Below are 19,532 nucleotides of genomic sequence, written 5' to 3'. Positions count from 1 at the left end.
TAATAAATAAGTGGAACCCAAATAGTTTGCACAGAGTCGCGGATGCTGGAAATGCCTGAGTGCATGTCCAGTGGAGAGAACAAATGCACCAAGCTCCCAGTGTCACTCCAGGGGCTATTGCAGGACAAAAGATTCGTCCCTATTAACCCACCCCCTGTGTGGTTCCTATCCATAGACTATGGGGGTCAGAAACATAAGCAGCCCTGCCATGACTGTCCGAGGGTCTCTCTGTCTCGTCATGCACCCAGTTGCCACCTTTACAGAGCTGAACACCTTAAACCTCTGGGGATGGTGGCTTTTGATTCCAGTGACATATACCTACATGTCCTCCCGTTTCTGGCCCCGTGGGGGACACGGGCACTTCAGCAGCATGACACACACACACATACATTCAGGAAGGAAACCTTTTTGTTCTTGGGTGACAGCAGGTGCAGAAATTACCTCGAGGATGACGATGAGTGACGCCGGCTGACCTGGAACAACGCTGACACCAGCACCAGCCCCGAAGGGCTGACATTTAGGGCATTAACTGCTTCCCAGCTGGAGTGCTCATTGTCCTGTCAGTGCTTTGGGGTCTCAGTGCTCCCCTCCACTGCACTGGTGATTGCTGGGGTGCATCGCTTTTGCACAGGGCTGGGAGTGTGTGTACAGGAGGGCACAATGCTTGTGCCTTTCCACGTCCAGCCTTTGCACTACTTGTATGCTGAGATCAGCCCTTGCCCACCTTGCCTTTGCACAGCTGTCTACCCCTTGAAAGATTGAGTGGCATATTTAACCCTTGGACAACCATACAGCCCTTGCACAACTGCCCCGTTCTTGTATGGGATGGATCAGTACTTGCAGCTGCAGCCCTTATGTGACCACTCAGCCACGGCACATTTAGCGTTTGCCTGACTGATTGGTGCTTGCGTGTCTGGTCCATGCACAGCTGATGAGCTCTTGCACACCCAACCCTTGCACAACTTCACAGCTGTCCAGATGTGGTACATCTACCCCTTTCACAACTGCCTGACCCTGGCAGAGCTGCCCATCCCTGGCACATTCAGCCCTCGCACAACTATCCTGCTGTGGCATGTCCAGCCCTTGCATGCCCAGCACTGGCATGGTCACCCCTTTCACACTCAATCCTTGCACAACTGCCCATCTCAGGCATATCCAGTCCTTGTATGATTGCCCAACTCTGGCATATCTGTCCCTTGCACACCCAAACCTTGCACAACTGCCCATCTCTTCAGATGTGGCACATCTACTCCTTACATGGCTGCCCAACCTCTGCACATTCAGCCCTTGTGTGGTTGCCCTGCCCTGGCACATGCAGCCCTCACATGTCCAACCATTGAATGTGCAGTGTCAGACATTGCACACGTGGCCATTGCATACCTGGCATCCCTAGGATATGCAGCCCTTGCACACCCAACCCTTGCACAACTGCCAAACCCTTGCACAGCTTCCTATTCCTGGCACATCCAGCCCTCTTTGGCTGCCCTGCCCTGGCACATCCAGCTCTTGCATAAGCATCCCTTTCACCACTGCCCATTCCTTCCCAGCTGCCCATCTGTGGCACAAGCAACCTTTTCACATCTGGCCTTTGCACGACTGCCCAGCTGTGGCACATAAATCCCTTACACATCTGGCCCACGCAGGACTACCCAACTGCGCAGCTGTGGTACACCTACCCCTTGCACTGCTGCCTGTCCCTTCCACAGCTGCCCATCCCCGGCATGCCCAGCCTTTGCACGTCCAGTCCTTGCCCTCCCGGCCGTGCCACACGCCCTCACCCTGGGACGCCCGTCCCAGCCCAGCTCCCGGTCCCAGTCCCAGCCCCGCTCCCGCTCCCGCTCCCGCTCCCGGTCCCAGTCCCAGTCCCAGTCTCGGCCCCCATCCGCATCCCGCTCCCGCTCCCGCTCCCGGTCCCGGTCCGCTCCCGCCCCGCTCTCCCCGCCCCGCCGCTCCGCGCTGCACCGCCTCCCGGGGGCGTGCCCCCCCTCCCGCCACGCCTCCCCGCCGCGGCTCCGCCCCACCCCGCCCGCCGCCGGCCGGGCGCTCGCTGCCGGCCGCGCTATAAGAAGCGGCGCGGGCGGCGGGGCTGCAGCGGGCGCGGCGGGGGAACGAGATGAGCAGCGCCGGTGCCGCTGCAAGATGCTGGATGGACACGTCCTGCTGGGATGGCTCTCCTCCTGCGCGCTCCTAGGGCTGCTTGCCTGCGCCCCGCGGCCCTCCGCCGCCTACTTCGGGTAGGTGCCCCGCGCCCGCAGCCCCGCTCTTGCTTCGCAACTTTGCGTTTAGTGATTTTTGTCTGTTTCTTTGCACCTTGTCCATCCCGCCCGAGGTGGGGATGCTGCTGCACGCCTGCTGACAGCCTCTCTCCCTCGGTGGGCGCGGGCATCCCCTCCCGCCGCCTCTGACAGCCGCTCCGGGCGAGGCACCGGCAGCTCCGTCCTCTCGTTCGTCTGCCGTCCCTGGCGATCCTGCCGCGGGCGGTCTCCAGGGCTGCAGACTGCTCGGAGCTGTCGCGCTTTGCACCGGGGCCGCGGGTACATGCCGCTAAGGGCAGGGAACAGAGCATTTCGTTCGGCCTTTCCCCGGCGGCAGCGGCTCGCAGGAGGAGACCCGTGGTGAGATCGCTGGGGAGCTCCGGTCTCCAACATAATGGGACATCCCTGAAAAAACTTTTTCCCTCTAATTTAAGCTCATACTTCAGCATCAGGTGCCAGCAAGCGAACCCCGACATTATCCCCGCGGCGTTATTGCTTGTTTGGGGTTTTTTTTTTTTTCGGGCGGTGTGCATGGTGCTGTCACCAGCCCGGAACGGGACAAAGCTTATTCCCAAAGGAGATGAGGGTCCCGTCCGGGCTGGGCGCGGAGCCGCTGCATCCCGCCGTGCTCACCTGTGCTCAAGGCAGGGGCGCGGCCGGCAGGGGGCGCTACCAGCCCGGCCCGCACCACGCAGGTGGATGCTACTCCCTCCCAGTCACCCCTCCCGGGACCCTCTTGTCCCTGTTCTTTGAGCTGTAGGAGCCAAATAAACCCCTTCTCCCACCCTCTTTTAAGCTCCCTGCAACCATAGCCACGTTGTGAAGGGTCTGCTGGCTTTCTTCTGTGCAGCCCCCCTTTTCTTTTTGGAGTGTCAGTGTAGCTGCATCTTCCCCCCCTTTTTTTGTTTTGTTTTTTGGTTTTCTTTTTTTTTTCTTTCTTTTAAAGACTTATTCCAAAATAGGGTCGGTTTGCCAGGGGAGTGGGATGTGAACACCTGATGAAGAGGTTTTGGTGTAAGTTCACTCAAAAGTGATGATTCTCGCTGCTTTTTTGGGATGCTGTGTTGTGACCGCTGGTAGGAGCCACCAGACTGGCCCTGGAGAACGCTTTACCAGACCTGAGGGTTTTCCTCCCCTCTTTCCTGTAAAATAAATCCTGATGTTGAGGCTTGTCCATTGCTTGTGGTCTGGCAAATTTTTCCAAACACTGCTACTTACATGTTCTGTTTCCAACTCGAGAACCATTTAACTTCCTGCTGCTGGGGCTGGTTTTCTGAGGAAACAGCTTCCCCTATGTGTAGGTTTTTAGGAAAAGCCCTCTTTTTTCCCCCAGCAGCACACAGGGCTGTGCTGAGCCTGTTAGTTTGTGTGTCTGCTGGAGACCACCAGCACTGTGCAGTTGTACTGTGCCTTAGAGACTGACAGGGCTTGTAAGAATCTTGGCTGTAGCTTTCCAGTTAATCCATGCAGTGCTTGTATCTGCTGTAGGGCAGCAGGTAACTCATTCCAGTCGCTCCTGGGATTTCTCTTCTGGCCTTGTGTGGCTGGTGTAGATATCAACTTAAGACCAAACAGGTCGAGCCAAGGGAAGTGTGCTGCTGGGTCTCTCCTGACTGCTTTGGGTTATTCTGTCTGTCTCAGTACAGCTGCTGTTTCTGATTTGAGACTCCCTCTCTGGCAATAAGGAGGGGAGAAGAGATGCTGCCAGATGTGCAGTCCAACTGCTCCGGGGCTGCTGTGGTGCACAGTGAAGTTTGCTTATGCAAAGTATCCTGCTCTCTGGTAAGAGCCACAGTGAAGGAGCAGCATCTGCTGCTAATCTCCTCTTTGTTCTTCCAAGAGGCCTAAAGCAGAGATTGCACTTGCTGAACTGCTGAGGTCCAGGGGGAGTGGGCAGTGCTGAGGTCCAGGGTGCCTGCTAATCCCTGGTGATATGTGACTAAGTGCGAGTGGAAGAGCAGAGCCCTCCTTGCTGTGGGCTTCTGTAGATAAGGAAAGAAAACTTACCTGCTAAAAGCTGTATGTTCCTGCAAGTGCCCTTTGAAGGGAGGTATTATCCCTTCTTGCTATTCCTGGAAAGGTAAGAGAAACTGCTCCAGGTGAGGAAGCATATCTGTTCATTCTAATAGAAATTTTTCCTAAAAACCTGGAGGCATCACCCTTTGTTCAGGGGCTCAGCTGAAATACTGAAGTAGGCTCAGTTAACGTGGCACCCTTTCTAGGCAGGGGAAGGGATGCTACTTCCAGGTCCAAGGCATCATCAAAGCCATCCTGATGCCTTTTTGTGGCCTGCTAGGCCCTCTGCTCTGAGTGCTAATATCCCTGTTGCAGGAGGTGGTGGAGTATAGAGCGTGATGGGTGGCTGTGTTAAACAGATATCACACTGTAGCTGCAGCTTATCTGCTCTGTTCCACAGTCTGGTAGGGGATAGGGACAGCTGTGGATGATCCCTTCCCCCTTCATCCCTAATGTCTTATTTCAGGGAAAGAATTCGGTGTCTCTAAATGTGTGGCCTGGTGGGGAATTAATACATGGGGACAGGAATTGGGCATGGTTACATGATAACAAGATTGTGTCAGCACGTAGTTATGTCTGTGTCTGTCCCACCGGGGCAGCTAGTGAGCGGAAGGGATGATGGGGTGGGAAGACCATGACTGGAGGCTGCTGCTTCTCTGTATGCCTGTATCTGGGGTTCTTAGAGATGCATAAGCAACCAAAAATGAAAAATGCCCTCTGGAAGTAGAGTTTGGTGCATGTGAGAGAAAGTGTTGGTGTGGATGGAGCCCTTGCTGCTATCTTGCTCCATCCCCATGCTGCCTGGTTAGGATGTGTGCAGAGGGTAATAGCTCACTGCCTGGGGTGAAGGGAGGGATGGGTTTGTCTGTTGCTGAGGGTTACACTGGCAGTCTCAGTGCTGCTCACTGTGTTTTGCTTACCTCATCCCTGGTGCAGGAGGGAAGCAGGTGCCAGCTTGACCTGAAGATGGTACACAGCAAAAGCAGGACCTGAAGTGATGCTGATGATTAGCAGTGAGCAGAGCTAAGCCCCTATAGGCACCTGCCTGGGGGTTTGCTAATCCTAGTAACTGGAAGGCAGCTGAAAGAGGCTGGCTTCAGGGATGTGGTGATGCTACAGCCCCTAAGCCTTGTCTGATATGGGACATTTTGATGCTAGAGAAAAGAAAGCATGCTTGCAAAACTCAGCAGGATCGGGTAGCTTGTGGTAGGTTTGGAGTTGCCCATCAAGATGCCTGATGATGACTTTTTTTTTAAGGTAGGAGTACATAAGGGAGACTGTTACTGGCTCTGTCTATACAAGAGGGGGAAGCATTGCCTTGAGAGAAGTGTTAGCTGAGCCTGGCTTGTAGGAGGTGCACTGGCTGTTCCAAAAGCGAGCCTTCTTTCATGTTCAGCCATCTCCTCTACAGCTGGGCTGTCTGAAAATTAATTTGCACCATATTACAACTGGCTGATGGGGTAGCTTGGAGCAGCCTCAGACTGATGGGATCCCTGAGAAAGCATTGCATTTCACTTCTCCTCCCTGCTCTGCTTTTCTTGTGCCTTAAGCTTTTAGTGTGAGCACCTCCCCTCCCTCCCTTTCCTCTCGCAAATGTGGGTAGGAAAATGGGTGGTGGAAATGCCACAGCAGCATCTGGGGACCGTGTTGGGTCTTGCACTGCTGGTCTTTGGAAGTGGCAGATGACAGGATTAGCTGTGCTGGGGTGACAGGCACTTCAATCCTACTGTGCCCTCATGCTAGTGGTAAGGCAAACTGGTCTGGAAGAGCCTGCTGCTTTCCTGAGCTTCCTGGTCTGTGGATCTGAGCTTGCAATCTGTCCAGGCCATAAATCGAGCCCCCTCTATTTCTTTCTAGGTGTTCTGACTTATAGCCTGAATTAGTTTTGATGCACGCCTCTTTTTCCTTGCTGGAAGAAGTGTTGCTTTCTACAGATTGGGATTTGCTCTGCTTCCCTCCAGCAGCAGGAGCCCTCTCTGCAAACACTTGTCAAGACAGTAGTAAGGTTACAAGTGGCTCATGCTTACATAGTGTTTATATTGACAGATTGCAATGTTCTTCATAAATGTAACTGATCTGTACACTGCACGCAGGCAACAGGAACCCTTAAATGCTCGCGTGGGGGAGAGGGAGGGAGGGGAAGCATAGCTTGCCCTAATTTACCAATACATCACTAGTGAAAGCAGGTTCTTTTCTGCGCAGTGTTTGGTTTTTTTGTGTGGGAAGTGCAGTGCATTTTTGTTCACGTTGGCAGGTGCAGAATAGGTACTCTGCTATGCTTTAGGTGCTGTTGGGGTAGAAACCCTGCAATTCAGGGTGTGATTTGTTGCTAAAATTACTTAGAAAAGATCTGAATGCTGGACTTGAAGGGGTATTCGGGGGTTGAGACCATCCTGACAGGGTGGGCTTTTAGGGGGGTGTCAGTTAACACGAGTTTCTGAACTGTTTCTACAAGTGTGTGGCATCAGCTTGAATGTCATCTCCAATAAAAGCAAGCCCACTGGCAGGCTGTGCTGCCTGTTTTCTCCAGCCTGTGGGCGATGCTAGGTGCTAACATGGCTGTTGCATATCATGCATTTCTGTACCTGTCACTTGATGGTAGTGTGGGGCCATGTGCTCGCGCCTGCAGCTCTGGCCAAAGCCGTGTGAACTTCCCAGGAAGCTGTTGCATAGCCAGGCCGCAGTGCTCTGTCTTTCCAGACGTGCTGGTTGCCTCTGGCGTGTGTGAGATGGAGCAGCTGGTTCTCAGTGCAACCCAAAAAAACAAAACCTGGGCTCGGGTGGTGAGGGAGGAATGCGGCACACAGGCAAACACAGCTGGAGCGTGAGAAGGCAGCTCCTGGGTCTAGGAGAGTGGCTTTGACATAACACTCAGTGGTGTTCTGCCTTCTCTAGACAGTGATGCTGGCTTTTAAGTTGCTGGGTTTCTGCTGTTCTTTGGAATAGGAAGGGTGTGCCTGGTGTGGATTTTTTTATCCTCCAATGATTCTTTTGAGCTGGGTGAATTGTCACGTAAAGACTGATCTGTCTGAGTCCTGACTGGCGCTTCTCCCAGAGTTGGCCTCTCTGGGTCAGTTCAAAGCAGTGTTTAATCTCTGTTCCTCTGTGAAGGAGAATCCCATGCCCAGAAGAAGCATTTCCTTTGTAGATGCTTGAAGATTGCACTGGATTTGAAGTTCCTTAAGGGTGGTGACAAACCCAGGAGCAGGCAAAAGTAACTGTGTATGCAGCTAAGATCTTCTAGACCTGCATCTTCAGCCCTGGGGACCAGGATCTGCCCAAAACAGGGCAGGAAGTACACAAAAGCTCCTTCCACCTGCAATGTGCTTAGAGGATGGAGCAAAACTTTATCCAGACAGGGGTTAGTATGTCTTAGACTTATATCTATTGATCATGTTGCTTGAGACTTGAGAACATCTACCTCCTGCTTCAGTTTCCCTTATTTGCAAAGATGCTGGGACTGTTTCTTTCTGAGCCAAACTTCATGGTGAGCATTGTATGCAGCTGCTGTGTCCAAATATTGCATAGTTTCTGTTGTTTTCTTTTTTTACAGGGGTCACCAGTGCTATGGGTGACTTCCTGGAGGGAGAAGATGGCTTGTTAGGAGAATACTGAGTATATACTTGGCAGAGCAGGAGGCCAGTGGCTTTCTTTAGTGTGATTGGTGATGCAGAACTAGAGACCAGGAATCTATAGGACTCTGGTCTCTTGGTGAAAGGCTTGGTCAATGATTAACATGCTTTCTGGAAGCTGCTAACAACAATAAAAGGGAGTCCAGCCCCACAACCCCAACATGAGAAGCCTAGGAGTGTTTAATAATTAAAGGCCTTGTGCCTTATCATGGAGTAATGAGAATCACCTTAAGGCTTATTCACTGGTGGGTAATTGAATTAGGCTGTGGTCAGGGTGAGAGTTAAGTGGAAGGTCTGGAAGACTGCACAGAGAAGCCAACGCGATGCTTCTTAGTTTGAATCTTTCTGTCTGGACTGGGTTTTGTCAGTCTCTTGCTGCTTTTCTCATTTTTCTGTTTGCTTAACTCACTGTGGTGGCAGATTTGGTGTAATTGCCTCCTGAAGATGTTCTTGCCCCAGAGATGCTCCATTCCCTTCACTGAGGGACATGCTGACAGTGGTTTTTATTCATAATGTTTTCCTCAGTGATATGTTGATATTTAAAGGCTCCTTAAGACATTTTCTGTTGGAAAAGCCAAGCCAGAAAACACTGCCGAAGTAAGCAGTCGTGGAAGTGTCTGAGTAGCCGGAGGAGGTGTTGAACCAGTGAGCACCACTAGGGTGTCCACTGCACGAGGCAATTTCTGGTGCAGAGCTGATCAGAGTTGCAAAGGGGTGGCTTGGGGACCTGAAGGCCAGACTTGCCTGCCCTGTTTCACTATTACATCCCTGTGCACAGCTTCCCTGTTGGAAAGGAGTCTTGAAGCATTTTTTGGAAATGCTACATTGGAATATTCCCACTGGAGAGACAGTCTCAAACATGGTCTCAGGTCACTAGAGGTGTAAAGACTTCTGCTGCCAGAAGCCCTGTATCATGGAATTGTTTGTGTTGGAAAGGACCTTAAAGCTCATCCGGTTCCAGCCTCCCTGCCACGGGGAGGGACACCTTCCACAAGAGCAGGTTGCTCCAAGCCCTGTCCACCCTGGCCTTGAACACTGCCAGGGATGGGGCAGCCACAGCTTCTCTGGGCAACCTGTGCCAGGGCATCTGACTCCAGTTACATGGGGTGATTTAACACCTTTAAATCTTGGATTCTCTGGTCACTTGGGTTTCGTAGAATACAAATGGGTCAACCGTTATCCTAATGTTTGTCTGAGGCATTTGAGGAGAGGGCTCAATGCACTAAAACTGTCTTAATGTGCTGTATGTGAAGGCTCTATGCACAATCATTTGGCTACAGCTGCCTCCTGGAGGGGAACACTCTTGGGTGGGATGGCACTTGTTTAGTTCATACTAAAAGCCTATGTTAAACACAAACTTCGGGTGGGATGGCACTTGTTTAGTTCATACTAAAAGCCTATGTTAAACACAAACTTCTTCACCTCAAGTTCCCTGACTGTCCAGGTAGCAACCTGTCATCTTTCCTGAGGGTGTGTGCTGAAGCAATCCAAGAAGCCTCACGTACCTGACTTTCCAGATTTCCAAACATGCTGAGCCTTTGTCTTTGCTCTGTAATGAAGCAGCCTTTCTATCTGCAACCAAAAAAGCTCTCTGGTGGCTTGTAATGTGTTAATGTAATTAGTTTCTCAACCTGAGCAGTCCTCAAGCAGAGGGCCTTTTGACTGGTGCTGCAAGTCCTGGACTAGCACATGATCTGGTTGCAGGTGGAACAGGTAGGATGTATTTTCCTGACTTACTGGACCCAGAGCTGGAGAGCCAGCTCTGGTCAAGTTGAGTAGGAGCTAGAAATTATGATGATACTAAGTGAAAAGGGTTAACCCTTTTGAAGTTTTCTTTGACATCTAGTAGCAATTTTTCTTCTGTTTTCAACTGTGCTTTTAAAGGTTCCCTCAGATTGTGGTTGGAAGTGCTAATGAGTCTTATCTCTTGAGATACTGTCATAAAATACACTTATGAAGTTTATCAGCTCAGTAAGCTTTACATTTTATTGTAATGCGTGTTTGCACTGTGCTAAGTGGAACAGGGAGTATTTTGACTACATGGATAAACATAGCAGTTATGGGATTTGCTTTAGCTGATAGAAAAATCTATTCTGACTTTTCCCTTACCTGTTGCGGAGAGCTCTATTTCAAATGGATCAAGCAGCTCCTGCATGTGCTATGTGGTCCTTCAGTCTGCTTGTGACCTTAAATCATTCTTCTATAAGGTGTGAGGAGTATTTTTTTATAATTCAGTTGCTGAAGGATTTCTTTTGGGGAAAGAGGAAATAACAGGTTAACAAAACTTGAACTCTTCCTTTGGAAGGAACACAGATCAAAACAGCTCTTCTATACATCAATCTAGAACATGCAAACTCAACACTATCTGACATTAATGTTGAGTCTGTGCTGGCTTGGAAGGTAGCATGGAGTGTGATTTCATGTTGATGGGCCATCAGGCTGTATGGGAGTTGGGGTGAGATTTATAAGCAGATTCATTCAGCCTAGCTCATTAAAATAGCATTAATTGGACAGCCGGATGCTTATGGAGCTTGGGGAAAAACTAGCTTGATCCAACTTCTGCATTTGCTGTGCACTGGATGGACAAGTTTCACAATTGCAGCAAAAGTTTCCTTTCTTGGAAAAACTGCTCTGAGTCTTCCAGAGACTGAAGTAGCATAATTGGCCATTTACTCTGCATGCTAAGAGGTAGCTGCTTGTGTTGTGGAGCAACACATGGTTTCCCCTAGACATGAATGAAGTACTAGATGCCCATAGGAATATCTGAGCTTAGCATAAGACCTGTCAAATGGCTCTGTTTGGCTAGGGCAGTCCTGGGAGGAATGGGTGTAAGTTTAGTCAGAACCTTGGTCTGCTGTTGAACTTCTCTGAAACCCAATTGTAGAGGAGCCTCCTAAAGCAACTCTTGCTTTCAAGACCAAGTCCTCTATGAAGAGGTCAGTTGATGAGCTCCATCTGCTCTTGGTCTACCTAATTTTTTTCCTCTAATAGAGTCCAGAAAAATTTACTTTAGGGTACACAAGGGCATCTTGAGTCTGATCCCTGTGTGATGCCTTCATGTGTAACATGCAGGTAGGTGAGACAAGTTGCCAAGATGAATTGCTTTGAAGCCCAGTGTCAAACTGCTGCTCTATCTTAAGCACCTCTTAACTTCTTCCCAAACGGAACTAGTCATGACTCTGCTCTGAAACCATCAGTACTGCTAGATGAGCATCTGCTAGGGTGGGCTCACCTATGTCTTCAATAATACCTATTCCACCTTCCAGTCAAAGCAAGTTGCTACTCTTTAAATTCCACCTCCACAAAGTGCCTTATTTATGTTCCTTCCTGTCATCAATCAGCTGTATGTGACAGCTTCCCCAGCTCTGCATGTGGGAGTATGTTGTGTGTTGCAACAGCGTGTGCAGGAGCGTTCTGGTGCTAGCCGACTCCTCTGTAGGCTTAGCTGGAGGGGCTCGTGTTGGGGGACTGCAGGATCACCAAGTGCTCAGAGGAGTGACCATCTGCTGAGCTGTGGCATGCACAGCCTGGCAGGCTGCTCTTGTGACTTGCTGTGATCTTTGTAGACTTCCCCACCTGATTGCTTAAACTGCACAGAGGAATTGCTATGCCTTACTCCTCATGGTTTGCCCACAGCTAATTCTCAGCGTAGATATTGCTGTATGAACCCCTGCTGAGTTGGGTATGTTGTCTGGCTTTCACTGTTATGGTGAGCTCAGATCTTTAAATATCCTCATTGTAATATCTTCTCTGCAGAGGTTGGTGATTAAAGATTGGTGATCTCATGCTTGGTATTGCAAGAAAACAAAGCCCTGGGGGGCATAACTGCACTTCTGTTAGAGGTTGCAACTCAAAATTGTAGGTGAAGCTGGTTCTGCATGTTGCAGAGGACCTCTTGTAGGGCTTCCCAGCTCCATCTCTTAGATTACTGTCAGTAAGCACCTTGCTCTCTGAAGTTGCCAAGGGGAAGTGTTCAGTCTTCTGGGTGTTGAGGCAGTGTTCATTGGCTAAGCCTGAAGCGGAGCTTATAAGAGCTTCATTTTACCCTGGTGGGCCATACAGCACCTCACTTGGAATCAGGGCTAAGACCTCTGTCTGCTGACTGCTTGTAGGGCATGGGGTTTTTTATGGTGGGGATCTACCCTGCTTGGCCTTAACGCTGATTTTCCCAATTCCCATGGAAAATCAGTCAGTCCTGACTCCTGTGGGTGCACAGCCTCTTCTAAGGCAGTGCCTTTCAGTGTTAGGGAGTGTGGGTGAGGGCACATGAGTCAAAGCATTGGAAAATACTCAGGCAAGAAATGTGCTTCCACTTGAGTTTAGCATAGGAAGGACACTGCGTATTTTAGTTGTTCTCAGCTTCTTTACATCCTACTGCTCTCTAGCCTCAAGCAGAAGTATTCCAACCCACCCAGGTCTGAGGAGGCCCAGATACCTCCTTCAATAATCTCAAAGGAGATTTCTTGTGTCCCCTCTCAGGTATTGAAGCATCTGTACCCCACTGGTGTGGGACATGTCACAGCACTGCATACTCCTGCCTTCTGCGGCAGCACTGCTTGTAGAGCTGACCTCCTCCGCTGTGTGGAACCAGCTTTGGTCTTGCTCCAGGTGTATGTTGTGAATGAATAAGCAATGACATGCTAGGACATCAGAGTGTCTGGGAGCCAAGTCAGCTCAGGATGGGATATTCACCTGAGAGCTGGGGTAGCTGGTGGGACTGGGTACCTGGGAGACAGTTGAGTGTGACTGCACTTAGGACGAGGACCCAACTTGGGTCCTCCACTGGCATTGGCTACAGGGACCTCTCCCGGTGCAGTGACTTCAGTGAAGCTTGCCCTTCTTGAGAACACAAGTTTAGCTTACTACTCTGCTGCAAGCCCTGCTGTGCTGCAGCTCTCCATCTCCTGTGACCAGAAACCCTATCCTGGAGCCCAAACCCCTCTAGGGACAGTTCACCAGAACTGATACTTTATTTAAAAGAACTGGCTTGTTTTGCTTAATCTTGACAAAATTCTTTTCTAGCCCTAATCCTCTTCCAGTGTAAGGTGAGATCTTGAAATACCTGGCAAACTTATAGCATAGCTCTCTTTCTGCATCTCTGGGCCTCTCGGTAATCAAAGGTGGAGGTGGGGGGTAGGGATGCTTTCACTCCCTGCCAAAGATAAATCTCCTGCTGGGAACTAGCAGGGAGCTATTTCCCAGTCTGTGGTTAGCAAGTTGACCTGACAGGCCAGAGGTGAAACAGCTGCTTGAGCTGAATTACAGGGTCTAACCAAAGATCCAACACTTCCTTTGGCTCATTAGCACAGCTGTGTTGCATCCCTGGTGACTATTTCTATCTTCTGGCTTGTCCCATGTTGACTCTGGAAATCTGAAGGCTTAGCATGAGTCCGAAGAGAGGACTGAAGCTGAAGAGGTGCCCTTGGGAGAGTGTGAACTGGACTACACAAGGCTTTGAGCAGTCCCTGTGGTCAGTGTTACAAGCCGTTGTATCCATGCTGGTTTCTGTAGCAAATGAAAATGTGTTTATAAGCAGAGACCTATCTCTGCAAGGTGCAGGACAGAAGATGGGCTAATGAGATGATGTTTGAAGGGGAGCAGGACCAGGCATGACCCTGCATTTGCCTCCTAGGCTTGCAGAGGGGTCAACAGCCATGCAAAAATGAATCTCACTTGATGTAGCGGAGATGCCTTAAAACTAACTGCAGTTTGTCTCTGTGAAGCCTGTGATCCCAGTGTTACCCAGTACATGGACAGGGTTCTGTGTGGGATGTCCCAGACACTGTGGCACATCCCACAAGGCAATAAAAGAAGGGCATCCTCCCTCAGCATTGTGTCACTTGAGGTACTTGCTTGGGCTGCTGAGAGACTGATGGAAAACCTGAGAGCTGGAGCTGGCACTGGAATCAGGGAGGTGAGCGTGAAGGCTTGGCCTTTTCTGACTCCGTGTAGTTTGGGAACACACCAGGCTTGATGACCCAGTTATGTGGTGACACTGGATATATTTTTACCATGTCCCCTCGCAGCTGGCTGGGGTTGGGTGCTCTTCCTTAGGGTTGGGGGGGGGACCTTGTTGTGTGGAAATGGGTGGTGACCCCATCTGCTCTCAGAGGCAAACTGCTCCAGCACTGAGTGTAGTGTGAGGCTGAGCTGCTCTTGGGGATGCTGTACTTCAGCTGCTGTTGGACAGAGCAGCAGCACAGGGTCAGAGGCAGGGGCAGGTGGGTAGCCTTGTCCGAACAAGATGCTCTTGCCTGCTTGCATGGGGTCTTTTACTCTGTTACCAGAGCTCTTTGCAGTGCTCCTTTCAAGTGCTTTCAACTGAAGTGGCTCCAGAGCTGGTTTCTCCTCTGTCTTGATGTGTTCAGAGGCCTGGGGTAAGTTTTACCTTGTTGCTCCATGTGAGTGAAGGGAGCAGACATTGCGAAGCATCTGCATGGCTTTGGGCATGTCTGTTAACCTCGGGGTACTTCAGCTCGTGAAACAGGGCTGTTCTCAGAGGAAGCAGGCTGTGAGCTCAGTCAGGGAGTTGGTGCATAACCTTTGGCTCTTCTTCAGACCCCAAAGGGCTATTGGACTATGGACCATATCTGAAAATGTCTTCTATAGGGGCCTGATGAAGCAGACTCAACTGGATTGGAGTTACTGCACCTGTTGCAGCAAAAAGCGGGTTCAAAGACATGTACAGGGGATCTACTGATGGCTTAGTGAATGCTGAAATTCTAATAAACAGAAAACACCTAGCTTCAGCCTGCAAGATCTTATGACAAAACACTCTGTGCAGTTGAAGCTTCATTTTAGGGGTGCACTGTTGCACCTGCTATCCTTTTCCAGAGCCTTGCTGGGAGATGCATGGCTGTATTTTCAGTGCAGCTGCTGCCCTTGCTTAAAGCACCATCCACACATTGCTCTTGCTGCTGTCAGCTGCCTGAGCGCCTCTGTTTATGTATCTAAGACTTGAAGGCTAGAGAAGAAAGAAACCTGACCAGTGCAATGGAAACCTTCAATTCCCTGCAGTCCCAGGAGGAGAAGAGTAGCTTCAGGCTGAGGCTAGGAATGAACTTCATTTGTACACTGCCTTGCCTCTCCAGGAGGATCAGCCAGGAAAAATATCAACAGTTCCATTAAAAAGTCTGCTGGTTTGCTAAAGTAGTGGAATAAACATACCTGTAGGCATAACGTCTTGAACCGCACAGGAAATATTAACTAGAATGAACACACGCAGACTTGCTCCCTCTCCCCCAGTATATCTACCAGATAAAAAACACTGTGTCCATGGTAATGTGTAAATCAAACAGCAGCTGGAGGGATTATACTTAGCTGGGGAAGAAGTGGCTTGGATCAGAGGGGCTTGGTGCTTTCCTAGAAAGGCAAAACCTCTGCTGAGCCTGGTCTGAGAGGGGACCTGCAGTAGAAAATGGGGCAGGATAGGGGTTAGTGGGGTTCTAAGCCCTCTTCTTTATTTCTATCATCCTTTCTTAGCTTCCTTTCTTAGCTTCCTTTCCCCTCTTTCTGTGAGGTTGAACTGCTTTTGCTCTAACCACTCGAATCCAGTTGAAAAGCTGGAATGGAAATCAGTGGGAGGTGGATAAACACCCTTGGAACTTGCAGAAGAGTGGGGTGGGTGTGATAACACTAAATGGGGAAACCAACCACCCCAACCATTAGTGTATGGTGGAGATGGTCCCTTCAGTCTGCCACTGAGCCCACAAATGTCTCCTGATATCTCTGGGATGGTTGAGTGGAAACCTGCAAATTTGTATTGCCCATTTCAGTGAGGGGGTGTGAGCTTCAAGCATGGCTTGAATGAGATGTTTGCCAGCACTTTTTGGACCAGTAGCCCAGTCACTGAGCTGCCCATAAAAACAGCTTCCCATGGCTACATCCAGCATACATTAGGTACAGAAAATACATGAGGAAAATGCCTTCAGCTGCAACCAGGTGGCACCTGTCAAGCACAAGTAGACATTTCTATTAGTGTTTGCATTTGAGTGTCTTGGACCACTCCCAGTCTCTGGACAGCAAAATAGTCCTGCTGTAGCTGTCCTCCTAGAGCAGCCCCAGAGGTAGATTGATGTGTTATTGCATGCCAGCGACAGTCCCTGTGCTCCCAGGCCTCATCTGCACAGCCACTTAACACAACTAATCTGAACTGACTTTTAAAGTGGATTAGTTCAATTACTCTTAACTAGCCCCAGTGGAAACACTCTCCTTGGGGATTAAGCATCCTTAATTCACTTTAACATACTTGATTTCAATGCAAATCAGGCTAAACTGAATTAAGGGCGCTTTAGAGCCTTATGCAGAGGTGCTCCTTCAAAACTTATGTGGCCTAACCACCCCACTTTGCATTCCTGTGCTCAGTTCATTCCAGTTAGCATTGCTGAAGTGTCCCCTTACAGATTACTAATATAGGCAGCCTCTCAGATATAAAGCTGCAAACACATTGCCTAGGCTAATGTGTGATCTGGCACCTGTGAAGAGCTCCTGCATCTGCTGATTCAGTGCTTAAAAGTGCCCAAACAGGGTGTTTTAGAGGTGTTTGCTCTCCTTTGTTTTTTAACTCTTTCTCTTCTTGTGTTTTTCAATTCTCTAAAACAAGCTCTTTGCTTTTGCACTAAAAATGCATGGAAGTGAGTCACACCAGTTTTTCTCTGCTGTCCTTAACTCACTGGATGAAATGGCAGTACTTCACCTACAGTGCGTTTGTCGTCTTAGCTCAGTAATGTAACTTTCCAGTTGAAGATGAGCTGTGGTTGTAAAAGATTGGCCTCTGTTTTCCTGAAGCTTAAGTGAAAACAGTCATTTTACATGCGATGTCCTGGGCAAGCAGGCAGGATAATTCTTGCTTTGGAGAGAGTGGGGTGAGACAAGGTTTTCTTCTGTTTTAAGTGTCAGATGATGTGTGTGCCGGGGAGATGAGGGGAATCCTGACAGCACCATATACAGGGAAGGACCTTGAGGGGGCGTGCGTGTGTGTGTGTGTGTAACATCACAATATAGGGGATTTTTTAGTATTTTTTCCTTCATACTGACCCTTGGGTGACCACAGGAGCAGCTGGCAGCTATATGAGGGTTTATTTTTTGGGGGGAGGAAGGGTAACAACCTTCAGTTTCTTTAGCTTGGGTTTTTCATGGCTCTCACAGGGTCCCCTGCTGCTTTGCAGGCTACAGAGAAGGGAACAGATGTTGCACACAAGCAGGACGTGGATGATGCTGCCCTGCTGTGCCAGGGCTGTGAGACTGCTCTGTCCTGCAATGCTGCAGCTCTGAAATCCCTCAAAAGGATCCACTGTGCTGCCATGCGAAGTCTGCATCTCACTGCATCTCTGGCTGAACCACAAGCCAATTTAATCTTATTTTCTTACCACCAAGGAACTCCTTCCCTCTCTAGAGCAGCTTGTGCATGGCTGAAAAATGCCACCACACTGCTCTTCATTTGCTGGCCTCCAGACTTGGTCATGAGGTGAGCACAAACAATGACAAGTGGATGTTTGAAGTGTAGTTATGCATTAAATTTAACTTCTCTGGCAAAGTTTCCTGGAACAGTAATGTAAATCAGAGGCCAGTTTTTGGAAGGTTTTCTTCCTCTTATTCTTGCTTAAAGAATACCCTCAAAAAGGAATACTTGGCATTCTCTACCAGTATGGGCAAGAAACCCAGTCCTATGAATGTATTATAACCTTAGGTTTTTGATTACCTGGGCCAAGACCTCTGTCTCCCTGTGTTTTGGTGGCAAGCTCTAATGAGTTTAGCACCACAAGGGGTTGGTGTTTCCTCCTTTAAGATATGAGGCCATTAACTTAATCTTTAGCATCTCTTAAATGTTTCTGGGGGTTCTTACTCTGGGCAGTACTGAAACAATGACTACTGAGAACACATGTTTTATGTGAGTAGCCAGTTTGTAATTTCACTCTTGAGAACACCAAGGTCTTTCTAAAAGGAGAGGTTTCACCTAGGCGCAATTTTTTACTTGGGGATGATGCTTTTTATCAGCCTCAAGATCTATGAAGAGGTGTGTTAATATATCCTGCCAAACAGTGCTATATGCAGAACCCCCTCCTCTCCTAGGAATGCCTGAACAAACATGGGGAATCTTTTCAGAATAGTTCTTCAAAGGCCTCTCTGAGTCCATGCTTTTGTAGGCTTTTCAATAGAAGACAACAAATAGGTTTTTGGGTGCTGGGAGAAAAGGTACACTAATACAAAAGAGAGGCCAGATTTCTGGAGGAATTGCCATCCCTCCCTGCAGCAAGTTGGAAGTGAGGATCTGCTCTGCTTTAGTTAATTAGTCCTCTGCCTCTATCGTGGGGGTGTCATCTTCCTCAAAGCTTATGGCCAAAAGACCTCAGGCTTCAGTGATGGAAGGCAGCTGGCATTTGAGTTTGTAACCATTTTCTAAAAGAGGGAGGCTAACGAGGTACCTTTGAAGTGGAGATTGCTCACATCTAAAAGCAAACTAGAATGTGGCTTTCCACCCCCTGAGGCTTTCCAGAGTGGTGGCAGGGAGCTCATCATTCAGTCAGAAGTGCTGGAAACTGAAATGCAAGAGTTGTGTAGACCTGTGATCTGTGTTTTAGACCCATATAAAATGCCTGAGGTGACTTCTTCCACTGTGTGTTGCTATGATCATTGGGCAAAATGGTAAAGGATCTGCTGGCATGGCCCTTAAAATGGGCTTTCACTAGGTGAAAATAATCTGGCAACATCTAAACAGAATTCTCCCTCCTGTGAGCCTTCACTCTGAGGTATGCTGTCTGGTAGTATTCATGGAGTCTGTGGGGTTTCCTTGCTTTGTTTTCAGGCTATGTAAATTGACCCTTTCTTTCTACTCCTGCAACTTGTCCATAGGGCTGGAAAGCATCTGCTGCCAAAGACGCCCAACTTCCATCTGCGAAAATGAACTAAATAGTGTCAAAATTGGGAGTAATGGATCAAGTTAGATACTGGTATAAGTGTTTTATGGCTTTCTGTGATTTCAGGTTGGTAAGTAGAAACCTCAGAAGTTGAATTCTTGTGGTAATCAAGTGATGACTAGAAGGGCTGGGTGGAGAAGCTGACCAGAATTAATCCTGGGGTAGTATCTAGGCTGCTACCAAGGTCTGTTTCTGTGACTATGAGGATTGGTTTACAGGATACCCAAAGGACAGGTTTCTTTGCAGACTAAGCTCTTGTCCAGTTAGATGATGCCAGCATCATCTTTGGTACTAAAAAATATACCTTTAACAGAAATGGTTTCTCAAAATAATTAAAAAATCTTAAAATTAATAAAAATGTTGTTGTGGAATTTTTACATCCTGCTGAATGGGTTCAGACTGGAATATTTCTTGATCTCTTGCTGCCCTGTTTTCAGCAGCCTCTGAACACCCTGTGGGCCACTGCACTTAGATGCCAATATAATTTGGTAGGGATTTGTCCTTTTTAATGGTTTCTTTCCTACCTCACTTCTTAAAACTGCTCTAATTCCATATTGCCCTAATTGTGATATGCAAACTTTAAAAGGAAAATTGCAGCCAATGTATTTTAAGATTCTTATGGGCAAGCAGCCCCCTGCTTAACCTGGCAAATTTGGACAGCTTTTCTCACTATGGCAAATAAAAAGCCTTCCAAGTCAAGAAAATTATGTAAG

General features: G+C 48.9%; 1 protein-coding gene across 1 annotated transcript in view; it reads left to right on the top strand.

Annotated features, from left to right (window-relative positions):
• Positions 1–2,105: 2,105 nt before the first annotated feature.
• The window catches only part of WNT9A (Wnt family member 9A), a 57,387-nt gene continuing 39,960 nt past the window's right edge, over positions 2,106–19,532 (top strand). Inside the window, exon 1 of the mRNA XM_030503710.1 lies at positions 2,106–2,234. Coding sequence (XP_030359570.1) covers positions 2,140–2,234 — 95 coding nt within the window. The 5' untranslated portion in view covers positions 2,106–2,139. The remainder of the gene's footprint in view (positions 2,235–19,532) is intronic.

Source organism: Strigops habroptila, chromosome 1 (genome assembly GCF_004027225.2).
Source record: "Strigops habroptila isolate Jane chromosome 1, bStrHab1.2.pri, whole genome shotgun sequence".
NCBI lineage: Eukaryota > Metazoa > Chordata > Aves > Psittaciformes > Psittacidae > Strigops > Strigops habroptila.
Note: the sequence above shows the minus strand (reverse complement) of the source record. Positions and strands in the feature narration are given on the sequence as shown.